Source organism: Calliphora vicina, chromosome 2 (assembly GCF_958450345.1).
Source record: "Calliphora vicina chromosome 2, idCalVici1.1, whole genome shotgun sequence".
In the NCBI taxonomy this organism is placed as follows: Eukaryota; Metazoa; Arthropoda; class Insecta; order Diptera; family Calliphoridae; genus Calliphora; species Calliphora vicina.
Genome location: NC_088781.1, coordinates 12,403,390 through 12,415,589, shown reverse-complemented (window position 1 = coordinate 12,415,589; position 12,200 = coordinate 12,403,390). Strand labels below are relative to the sequence as shown.

Below are 12,200 nucleotides of genomic sequence, written 5' to 3'. Positions count from 1 at the left end.
TTGCTACAATGAAGTTTGTTTTGAAATGTTTTAAAGTGGCAAAATAACTATTAGTACTATTTATTGTAATAAGTCAAGGGGAGCTTGTGATTTTTTATTCTCTCACTTTGTTAAAAGTCTGAGTTTTTTTTGTTAATGTTTTTTAAAGTCTAGATAAATGGGAATTTAATCAATCATAGCTTTGTTTATGAAACCATTTTGGAATGGATTTGATTCTTAGTTAGAGTGAATTTGAAGAGATTAAGATTCTGTTTACTAACAAAAAAAAAATAAAAAAATCAGAGTAAAGAACAAGTTTAAAATAAAATATCGTAAATTTATCTGCGTGACGTAAAGTTTGTGTTAATTTATTTGAAATGTGGGACAGTTGGGAGAGCTGTATTTGGCGTTATCATTTCTATCTTGGTATTATCTTTGCTAAAATCGAAACAATATTGATCTGATAGTCTTTTTTTCAGTTTGAGAGTTATATTTTCTTAATCATTTGCCTTTAGCCACTTAACTTACAACACAATGAAATTTTTATCATTTTGATTCTGAAAAATCTTTGTGAAACTGAACATCTTGGGAAATCATTTGATTACAAAATCACATCTTCTTTACACAGTACATATACATACACTGTAAGTACATATTTCTATATTTATACATAAATATTTTTCAAATTTAAAACAATCACACACCATTTATTCAAGTTTGTTTCAAATAGGTTCAGTGTCATTTACTATTGTAATCAAGATTTTGTTGTTGTCTGCTGCTACCATTTAAAATAAACACGCAAAATTATAATTTGAATATAATGACTCTAGTAATAATAATATTTAAATAATATGAAAACAATTGAATCATCTTTTTATATAGTTTTATTATTGTGAAGAACTCTTATCATCACAGAATCCACCAAGTAAACTACACAACAGATTGTAAACACCAAAAAATAATTATTGAATTAGACAGACACCGATGCTTTGACATCATTGAATCGATGCTCTTCTAGAAAAAGACAATCTCATAATCAAATTGGACAGAGGCATTTTAATTTGAGATACTTCTCTTGGTACTTTAGAATGTGTTTTATTTTAATTTTAGGCACCTTTTTTAGTAAATACTATAGAATGCTTCAATTTATACCGCACAGTGGGATATATAATTTCTTTACGAACAATTCGATCAAATTAAAATGGCAGGTATTGCAGATTTTTAAAAGTCGTCATAAATTGCAAAAGTCGAAAAGTCGACTTTTCAGATATCGAAAAAGTCGAAAATTCGACTTTTTGTTTCAACTATAGAAATCAATACATCACTGGTTCGGAGTTCATTTTTTTTATATTGCACTTTATGAATTAAATATTTATTATACTCCCCGGAAGTAATATATTGCAGAGCCAATGATTAGTTATTAGACATTATTTTTATAGAAAGTTCATGGGAAACAATAAACTAGTCACCGATTCATAGGAATTTTAAGGATTGAATGGTTGCGGATTTGACGGTAAAACTATATTTTCGGAACCCAAGAACAACCTATGCCAGTTATTGAAGACTCGATCATTGGTCTTGAGGCATTAGAGGAAAAGTTCACTAAAAATGTTGTTAAAAATTTTGAAGTTTCATATACAATTACAAATGCTAAAAATATTCCTCGGAGCCAAAGGAAACACGTAGAATTATAATAACTAATCGTGACAATGCAACCGTGATAATTCACATGAAAGCTATAGTATTCGCAAAAAGAAGCTCATGGAAGAGTTCAACGAATCTATGGATATCACTAAGGACTCTGCTAGAATTAGTAGAATTATAGACAAGGAGAAATCCAATTTAACCTTTATTAAAAGGACACCTGGTCTTAATACTCTGCAGAATCACTCGATATCCTACTCAAAACCTATTTTTCAGGCTGCAAAAACTGTGAAAGTAGGTCTATATCTATAATCAATGATAACATGATAGAATATCATGGGCGATATATAGGTTCTCCGCGATCAATCTTCAGATCAATTGGGGCTGAAAATGTGTTCCCAAATATGCTGCAAAGTGCCAACCATTCTCTAAACCATGTTCCAACTATAGTAAGATTAAAGACGTTTTAATTTTCAACATTTTTAAAATAAGTCATGAGAATGCGAAAGACTTTCCACTAATAAGTATTTGACACGTTCAACTAAATAGGTTCTATAGACTAATCCAATCTCATATAGAAGTCAGCATGTCTACCTTAAAGGTCGCTCTAGGGAAACAGCTAAAGTTGTACAAATTAAAGAGACAAATGGACTTTTAACAATATTCATTGGTAGCCTTATTAGACATAGAGGAAGCATTCAATAACTACTCTTGCAATTCAAAAAGCTCTTCTTAACCAGAATATTGAATTGGAGAGCAATCATGATGAAATCTGTAATAGTCACAACAAAGCGTTTAGTCCAAGCTAGTAATACGTGATACATACCAGGGTTACGTGATCTCTCCACTTCTTTGGCTTATCGTTTTTAGACCCCTTTCACATTAGGCAATTTTGTTGTCCAAATCTCTTGCATAACAACAAAACAACATGCAAAATATTCTTCTCCTTAACCCGACCTTACCTCTGACATCAACAAACACAAGAGACTTCCGCAACTAAATTGCTTAACATGAAAGCGGTCTTACTGAACTTGACCATAAAGGGATTGATTGCATATGTGGACGATTTTGTGATGCTAGTATTGGGATTGTTTCCGGATGTGTTAAGTGACATAATGTCCACTATAGAGATGAGCGATATTTCCATACCTGTGATTTAATCACTGTGATTGAAAAATCACTGGTAACAACAGTTACTGAATATAGCAAGTAACAGGTTCATTTAAGTCGTTCTTTCATATTTTTCAACATACTGTTAAATGTCGTTCTTTTATATTATTCAACATTCACTGGTAACAAATGCAGAAAGTCGTTCTTTTACGTATTTCAACAAACTGTTAAATGTCGTTCTTTTATATTTTTTAACATTCACTGGTAACTGCTGTTTACTGCATATTTTTAGGCGCATAATTTTATATATCTCCAATACAGTTTGTTGCATTTGCTTAATTCTGTTATTTTCCTATGTTTTTTAACAGACGTTTTTAAATCAGCAAATATTAGTTTTTGGTTAACATAAGAACAGATTTAAGAATGAAAATAATATGTTATGTATTCTTCTTAACATAATTGTTATTTTGCTTAACATAGATAAAACGTGATCACAGTCACTGTTTAAAAGAACAGTGATTTATAAATCACGTTCACTGAGAACGACGTTCTTCAAAAATCACGGGATCGCTCATCTCTAGTCCACTACGGTTACTCAAGAAGAAGGCTACTAAAAGTGGAAGTAAATCCAAGCCAGTAAATCCAAGCCAAACATAATTGGTTCTGTTCACAGCAATTCTGGACTTTAAATTAGCATGGAAACCGAATATAAAACACAGGGCCAACAGGGCAATACAACATCTGTCTTAAGTTAAATTGATTTACACAGCCATAGTATGACCAATTCTTAGTTTTTGACACTGAACACTATACAGCACCTTGCTCCTATCTTCACATAATGACCACTTCTGACTGCAGTACAGCGAGGCTTAATAGATCTGGATGTTGGAGATCAAGAACATATGAGAATGCGCGAATTTTTGGACAAATCGCACCGGCATTGAATCAACCTACTAACTACCACATTCGGACTTTGATAGATTGTTCAAAATGTTAGTTTCCTCCAAAAGTGAGTGTTGCCTAGTCATGTATCAGCTCTAAAATGGAAGAATGCAAGTTTGTTATTGGGTGTATGACTTAAAAATGTGGGTTTTTTTTTTAAATTTTTAGCTTTTATTTTGAAACATTTGTACAATATATCCCAGAGTAGTCGAACGGGACACGGTCTGGACTATAAAGCGGGAGAGGAAAAACTTCCCAACCACTTCACACTAAATACTTTTTAACAGATATTGCAACATGTGGCCGAATGTTATCATAATGGAATATTATAGTTTCATGTCTGGCCGCATATTCTGGGCGTTTTCCGGCCAATCGTCGCTTCAAACGAATCAGTTGTGTTCGGTACCGGTTCCCTGTGATGGTCTGATCAGATTTCAACAGTTCATAATTGTTAGGACACTTTTGCTCCCACCAAATACAGTGGGATATTTGGCTTGGGTATCAATTCGGCTAGGCTTCACATACGATCTCTTAAGCATCGGGTTATTGTAATGGATCCTTTTTTCATCGCAAGTAATGATTCGGTGGAAAAATAAGCATCATTTCGGACATGTAAAATCGTTTTCAAAGGTTTTTCGGCTTCAATTCGTATGGTATCCAATTTTCCTGCCTTTGGATGACTCCTAATCGCAAACAACCAATTTTAGAAGCTCTTGTTGAGTTTGACAACAATCTTCATGGAGTAAGCCTCTAATATTTAGTCTTCAAACTTGTTTGGCTAGCCTGGGCGATCTTTGTCTTCAAAAACACCACTTCTGAACCACACTCAACTCTCTCGAACATTGAAACCATGGAACATATTCGCAATAAGTTTTGGTGAGCTTTGAAGTATAGCAAACCTTACCGCATATGATGATTCGTTGGTACAAAATTCAACATTTTCGAAGAAAAAATGAAAAAAAAAATACATTGTAGTTTATACTATATTGTTCAATAACTAACAGCCTGGCCCACGATGCCGAAAGAAAAATGAGTCGAAAAAATTTAAATGCAAAACACTCAGTTTTTAAAATTCTTTCGAATAGTTTTCATACAAATTTGTTCGAATCGTTTGTCTTTCGACATCGTGGGCCAGGCTGTAAGTAAATTACATATATTTACTCTTCAAAATTAGTTATTAAAAACAAAAACAGCCTCAAACGAAATGATATATTAAGGTAGCTGTAGTGACCGACTCCGACTCGTCTTAAACGATTATAGCCGCAGTTGAAAACACAGAGAAAATGAGGAAACGATTTTCCACCTTCTCCATTGCAATTATATTCTAACTAACCTTGGCGAGATAGTGACCTAGAGATATCTCGCGGCTACAGTTTAGATTAAGTACCATCATATATCAGACAATATGTCTGGTCTTGTCAAGATGGAGTCCTTTCGACTCTAGTTGTCTTTTTGCTCGTAGTGATCTTCCACGTAAACCAACCAGACGGTTATTTGATTATCCTATTGAAGCTAGTATTTGGAAATCACTCATTCATGATCGATGAGGAAACGTTGTCTACTGTATCCTTGCCTGGCTGTGTCTTTGACTATTTTAATGTCTCTATGTAGCTAGCATTCTATTGAGGACAATTAACATTCACCTTGTGTTCAATGAACTAGTCACATAGCTAGCCAGTGTGGTCACTAAAAGGCGTTTAAATTCACTAGTCATCAGAACTGTTGGGTTTCTAAGTATGCAAGTATTTATTGTAGATTAAAATCAATCTCATTAAAAACTATTTATTTACTATGAACATTTCTCTTTTTATTTATTAAAATAATAATAAAAAAAGAACAAAGGCAGTGAAAATAAACCAAAACCAAGAATGAATATATATATTTAGTACATATTTGTTATCTTATCACAAATAGATCTTTTGTTTTACCTCTATACTCTTCCCCTACATCCACCACTAACTACTACTTACCGAGGTTATTTTGATGCCACTCTTTTTTTCCTAGAAACTTAAATGCTGAAGGGTTTGCAGAGCAGGGGAAACGAATAAATGTTATCATTGTAATAAAAAAGTTGAGTGAATTAGCATCTAAATAAACAGCCAGCCAGCCATTCCAAGCAACCATCCAACAACATGCTGTAAACAAATAAAATGTGCAATGTTGCTAAACAATGTTTATAAGGAAAATGTTGCTAGGCATGAGAGATTAAGAAAATCCAAACATGTTGTTTTAAAAAGTGTGTGCAGGGGTTTGTGTGAGTGGAAAATGTTGCTGGCATTTGTAATTGTTGTGCTTTATGGTGTCCATGGCTGTTTAAATACCAAGTAGTTGTTGGCTTTGTTGTGTATTTTTTTAGTTGTTGTTTAAACAGCTGATTTTTGTTTTGATTTTGTGTGTGTGAGCCTAAGTGGATGTTGAATATTTTGTGGTGGCCTTTAGTGGATTGTATTGTTTATTGCGTTGCGTAGCAACATGTTGCTGTTGTAACTGCATTCAATATAGTTTCTGTTTCTGTTTTGTATACAATGTAATGGGGGAACACAATACAAAAATTGTTTCCGTTTGTTTTTTGTTTTTGTCTTCAAAGTATAATTTTTGTTGTTGTTGTTGTTGCTGCTGCTGTGGTTTTGTGTATCGGTATGCCTTCAGTTTATAACGTGACGTTCAACTGTTCAAAACGTATTTACGGTGATAGAAATAAAATTAATGAATAAAAAATAAAAGAAAATTTATTTGAAAAAATATTAATAAAATCAATGAATCTTTGTTGTTACTACAACTATTGCTCTCTTGTGTGATTTGTTTTGTTTGTAAATGTTTATACAAAAAAAAAACTCTTGCAAACATTCTTTAGCTATTTATGCCTACTAGACCGAGTGCAGGGCAAATTAAGCAGCAGCATAGTTTGTTTTGCTTAAATTAAATTTCTTCTATTGAGATTAAAACGAAAAAATTAAAAGAATTTGGTGTTTGTAACACAAAAAATAAATAAAAAAAAATTTAAAAGGTTAATTGAAAATATTGTAATTTCCACCTTTACTAATTCGCTTGTTTTGGTGGGTTTTTTTTGTGAATGAACTTGAATTTTAAATGCGCGCGCGTTACATATTTTCGTGGTGCCTGCCAGTGTTTGTGGCTGCTTGTTTTTGAAATTGAATTTTGTGCATTAATTTGAATTTTTAAACAAAGTGTTTGTTTATATTCTTAAGAGTTTCTTGTGGGGAAATACTACATATATTAAGCAATAGAGGAAATCTTTTGCCATTTTGTTTAAAAAAAAGTCGTTTTTAGAAGAAACTCTAAAAAGTGTGTTGGCTGTTTAGTGGTTTTACTAAACGCTAGACGTCGGCGTTTTTAGGCTTAACGCTCAAGTGTGTTTTTTCAAAAATAAAAAATTATTTTTAAATAGAGGTGCGCTTTTGCCATTTGGCAATTGTTGTTTGTTCAGTGGTGGTTGTTGTTGTAACTAGTGACAGAGCTGTCAGCTAGAGTGTGTCAACTAAAGTGTTTTTCTTTGGATTAGTGACAAATTGTCGTTCAAAATTACGAGAAACTTAAAGTTTTACAAAAAAAACAACAACCAAATTGGCCTCAGAGAAAAAAAAACAAGTGTTCAATAAAAATAAAAATTCAAAAAATATTGCCACATAATTTTTAACAAAATTTAAGAAAAATATTTAAAAATTTTTTAAAGAAAAAAATAAAAAAATATTTAAAAATAAAGTGTTATTAATTAAAAAATAATTACAAAATTTAAGACAACGAAGTTTATTATAACATAAAAAACACCATGATTTCTTTAAAACCCAACAACACATGTAATTTAACTGGCCACATTGGTGATCGTATGGCCCGCAGAAGAAAGAGGCATGTCGACAAAATGAGTTTAATGTTGCTGATATTTGTTGGCTGCTGTTCAACATTGATTTCAAGTCCTCTTCTTGCTCAAGCCAAAGAATCAAATAACAATGCAACAACGTCAAAAGGTGAGAACATGCTTAGCACTGATCATCAGCACGGAGCCGTCTTGGCACAAGGTGAAGCCAACGATAAAACTAATGATAAAAACACTTTCAAAAGACTAAAGCCAACAGACTTTAATGACAAAGATGGAGTAATGTTGGATGTAGACGAAGTGGAGGAAGAACGTTCAAGTGAAGTCATAGAAATGATACAGCCACCGCATACATTACGACATCAGGAACACTACAAACAACGCATTTTAATGGCTGGAAAAGATTTTCAACAGAAACAAAAACATGCGGAAAAACAGCTAGATGAAAATGCTATGGCTGATGACGACCATAATGATGATGATGATGCTGATGACTATGGTGACGATGAACAACAAGAACGAGAATTATCTGTGCACAATAGAAATCTAAGATACCAGCAAATACAACTGGCTTTAAGGGAACCCTTGGCTTCTCCTACACCACCCCACCACCATCGTCGCCATGAACATCATGTGTCTAAGCAACGCTTGGCAAAACAAACGGCATTCACCTGGCCACAACAGCAGCTGCAGCAGCAGCAACATCATTTAAGACATCAACACCACCAGCATCCAGAATCTCCTCAGCAACCGCAATTGCGCCATGTGAAACCAGAAATGAGGAAGCAAAATCTCTCAACCACAAACGCCAAACCTCTGCATCAACGTTATTTTGATCGTGAGAGTTCATATTCGAATCCCCTGGCCAGAATTATGACAACTGAGGGACCACCTCCTCACTTAAGGCACACAGGCTCCAATAAATATTGGAACACCCTGACCTACTCAACAAATCCCCATAATCGTTTATACAATGATGAGGCCAATAACAAGCAAAAGGAAAATGTCGAAGAAGAACAAGAACAAGAGGAAGACATTAAACGTTTTTCATTGTCATTAGATGAACATGAAAATATCGATGAAAACAAAGACAAACTAACATTAGCTGAGACGGCTGCTAAAGTTGATGACAATGACAATTACGATGTCAGTGCCAATGGTGATGATGATGATTCAAACGAGGAAGATGATTATTCCTATGAAGACGAAGATGACAAGGAAATCAATATCAAAAAAAATAAATATCCTTCACTATCCACAATTACCAAAACGAATGTTAAACGTTATACAAATCCCTTAAGACCTTTATATAAACCTTCCTCCTCTCCCTCATCATCATCATCATACGCTTACCGTAGTAATCATCACTTACGGCATACGCCACATAACATTAAATCCACTTCCAATGATAACGATAATGACGATGACTATGATGACATGGTAAATTATGAAGATGATACTGCTGCTGTGGCTATTTCATCATCGGTTGTCGAATCCCCCAACGATGATGACAAGTTTTCCGATGAGAAATGGAACAAGATTGAACATGAACATTATCGCAAACAATTGCAGCATCAACGTGCCATGCAAGCTTTACGTTCTCGTCGACCCTCAAACGATAATACTCCACATACGGCAACAGCAACATTACATAACAACAAATACTCTTCATATACGCCTGCTGCTGCTGCTTCCCTAACACCATCTTTAACCTACAATGCCGCCTGGACAAAGCGTCAAACTATAAATGATGTAAGTACATATTCCTAAAAATAACTATGAATACAAATGAGTAGCTTAGAAGTGTTCTTCTTTTTTTTACCCAATTAAGCAAACATTTGAATGTTAAGGAATGATGTTTATTCTGTGTCACAAAGTGAGAAATTATGGAGAATTTTAAAGGTATAAATACTTGAAATAGCAAAAAATTTTGCTATAATTTCTCTGTAAAAAGATGTGGAAAAAATCTTTGTTTTTGAATTCATTCGTACTCCTTCGTTAACAAAATAAGCAAGAGTTGTTTCAAGCTTACTATCCCGATCTTATATCTATTATTTGTAGAAGATTCGATCGCGCTTACACTTCTGAAAGCCATGAATTGGTACTGAAGTTCCTCAACAGAAAAATTTTGAAAAAAAAAAATCGAGATTCATGTGTTAATGATCATTCGTTAACAATATGATCCTTCTTTAACAAGTACGAACATGTGTTATAGCGATCTCTTCACTAAAGTTTTGTGAAAGGTTCAATACCGACAAGGCTGTGGTCATACGAACAATTCTCGAAAAGAAAGAATCTCGATCAGTTCTTGCCATTATCAGGCTTGAGGAAATATTTGATATTAATAGCATTAAAAAACATTCGAAAGAAAATATATTGCAGCAATAGAGCGACATACAACGTTTGCGGGCTGTATCATTCTCATATGTTTTATCGATCAGGTATGTCATGGCCAATGAATTCAAGACTCCCACAAAATTAACAACAAATACTCTCTACGTACTATCGCCACTGCTTGAATGCTTTGTTGATGATTTTAAGTCAGGTCGGAAAGCTGTGATCTAATAGTATTCACCTGACTAATCTTTGGAATTTTAAAAATATTTCATAGCAGAAATGTTCGAAAAATTATCCAAGATTTGAATGAAAATAACCGTTTTCAATATCGAACAGTTTGGGTTTCTTTCTCACCATAAAAAGGCTTGAGAAAATATTCACTCTTCATGACACTAGTTAACTACTGAGAGATGATGTGTTTTTGTAACGGAGCGACATATCAACTCTACCGACTATTTTTGGAATTCCGCGTCTATGGTTGATTTGAATGTTTTGTCGATAGCTACATTTTCGAGTAAACACTCGATCCTGATAGCATTGGATAAGCTCCAAAGACTCCTCTAAAAACCGAGATAAAATTATTATACTTTCAATCGTAACAGTATCGTCAGCCTTTCTTCAACTGACTAAACATTTAAAAATGTACAAAAAATTGCTAATACGAAAATGTTCGAACCTAAAACGTTTCAAGATATGAACACAAGGGAAATGTTTGAGAAATTAGCGAAATTTGGAAAAATAATATTGTAGTTTTCAATAAAAAACAATTCTCGAACATTTCACGAATTCCAATCACGTCTCAGAAAGATCAGAATTCCTCATTTATGTACGTAATTAAATGTTTTGAACTTAGATTTTTCACGTTGTCCGTCAACAAATTTAAGAGCAAAGGTTCTCGAGAAGTATGTAGCAGTAAAATCTTCTCCCTTAAAGGTTATCACCAGCTACTTAATCAATATAGATTATTTTTTTTATTTCTTCAATATTTTGTATCGAGAAATTATGGAGATTAGTTCATTCATATTTTTAAAAATTCCAGACATGAAATTAATATCCTTCCAATCGTACTAGTATCGTCAACCTTTCTTCATCTCAACAAGATCGGAATTCCTCATTTATGGATGTAATTGAATGTTTGAACAGTGATATCAAGGTTCTCGTAGAGAATGTTGCTGCAAGATCGTATACATATCTTAAAGGTTATCATTAACTACCTTGTTATTTTCTCCAACATTTCGTATTGCGAAATTATGGAGAATAGTTCATTATTGCGAACTCTCATATTTTTAGAAATTCCCGAACATTTCTTTATCGAAATATGTATTTTCGCTTTTGGAAGTTTTCATATTTTCGTTTTATTTGGAAATTTAACCTTTGTTATTTTGAAATGGAATCTACGGGAACTTACATCATTCTGTAACTACAGTAAATTTTGAAGTTTATTAGTTCGATCCCAATATTATTTTCAAATGTCGGGATCAAGTACATTACGAAGTATGTCCCAACAAAATATTCTAGATATATAGTCGTTCTCTTTTCATGACATCTATAAAGATTAATTAAATGTTGCAGAAAACTTATATCTCGGTGCTTCGCTTGTGAGATTTTTGAATCAAGAATATTTTTGAAAATTCTCTAATACTTATGATTCAATAAGCACGCGCTTTTGCGAATTTTCATTTTGTTTTGAGAACTTTGTAATGTAAATCATGTTTAAATCTAGTTCAAAATGTGTTGGTTATTATGACAATACTACAGCCTTGGGAATTCTGAATCAATAACAAGTATTCTGATTCAATATATTTGATACTGACAATCAGTGAATCATGCTTTTACAATTTTTTCAATACATACCAATCTAATTGTAGCACGTATTTTGGAGAGCAAAATACCCATTGTGATGAAAAGATTTCAATCCAAAACTCTAACATTATCTGGATGGAATCATAACAATTTCGGTTCTCTTAAACCAAACTTATGAAAACCACAGTCAGTTGAGACAGTGGAAATTGTAAACAATAAACACTAAAATATCCCAGCATTTTTGGATACCAAAAATGGATCTCGTTTTGAATCGAGAAGGTTTGCAAATGTTCGAATATTTTTTTTTAAAACTTTAGTGAACTTTCTTTGGACATTTCCAGAATTATTTTGTTACATATTTTAATCGAATAAAAGTTTATAATATTTTTTTTTTAATTCAAGTGATCGATTAATTTTAAGAATCCTCTCGATTATTCGAACGAATAAACAGTCAAAAATATTATTCGAATAATTTAATAAAATTAACAATGAATAAAAATACAAAATTAATAATATTATTTATTAATAAAAGAGAGTATATTAATTGTAT

The 12,200-nt window shown here is 32.8% G+C and overlaps 1 protein-coding gene across 1 annotated transcript in view; it reads left to right on the top strand.

Annotated features, from left to right (window-relative positions):
- The first annotated feature begins 6,297 nt into the window (after window positions 1–6,297).
- The window catches only part of Pvf3 (PDGF- and VEGF-related factor 3), a 243,493-nt gene continuing 237,590 nt past the window's right edge, over window positions 6,298–12,200 (top strand). The window contains exon 1 of the mRNA XM_065501300.1: window positions 6,298–9,262. Within this exon, the coding sequence (XP_065357372.1) occupies window positions 7,466–9,262 (1,797 nt within the window). The 5' untranslated portion in view covers window positions 6,298–7,465. The remainder of the gene's footprint in view (window positions 9,263–12,200) is intronic.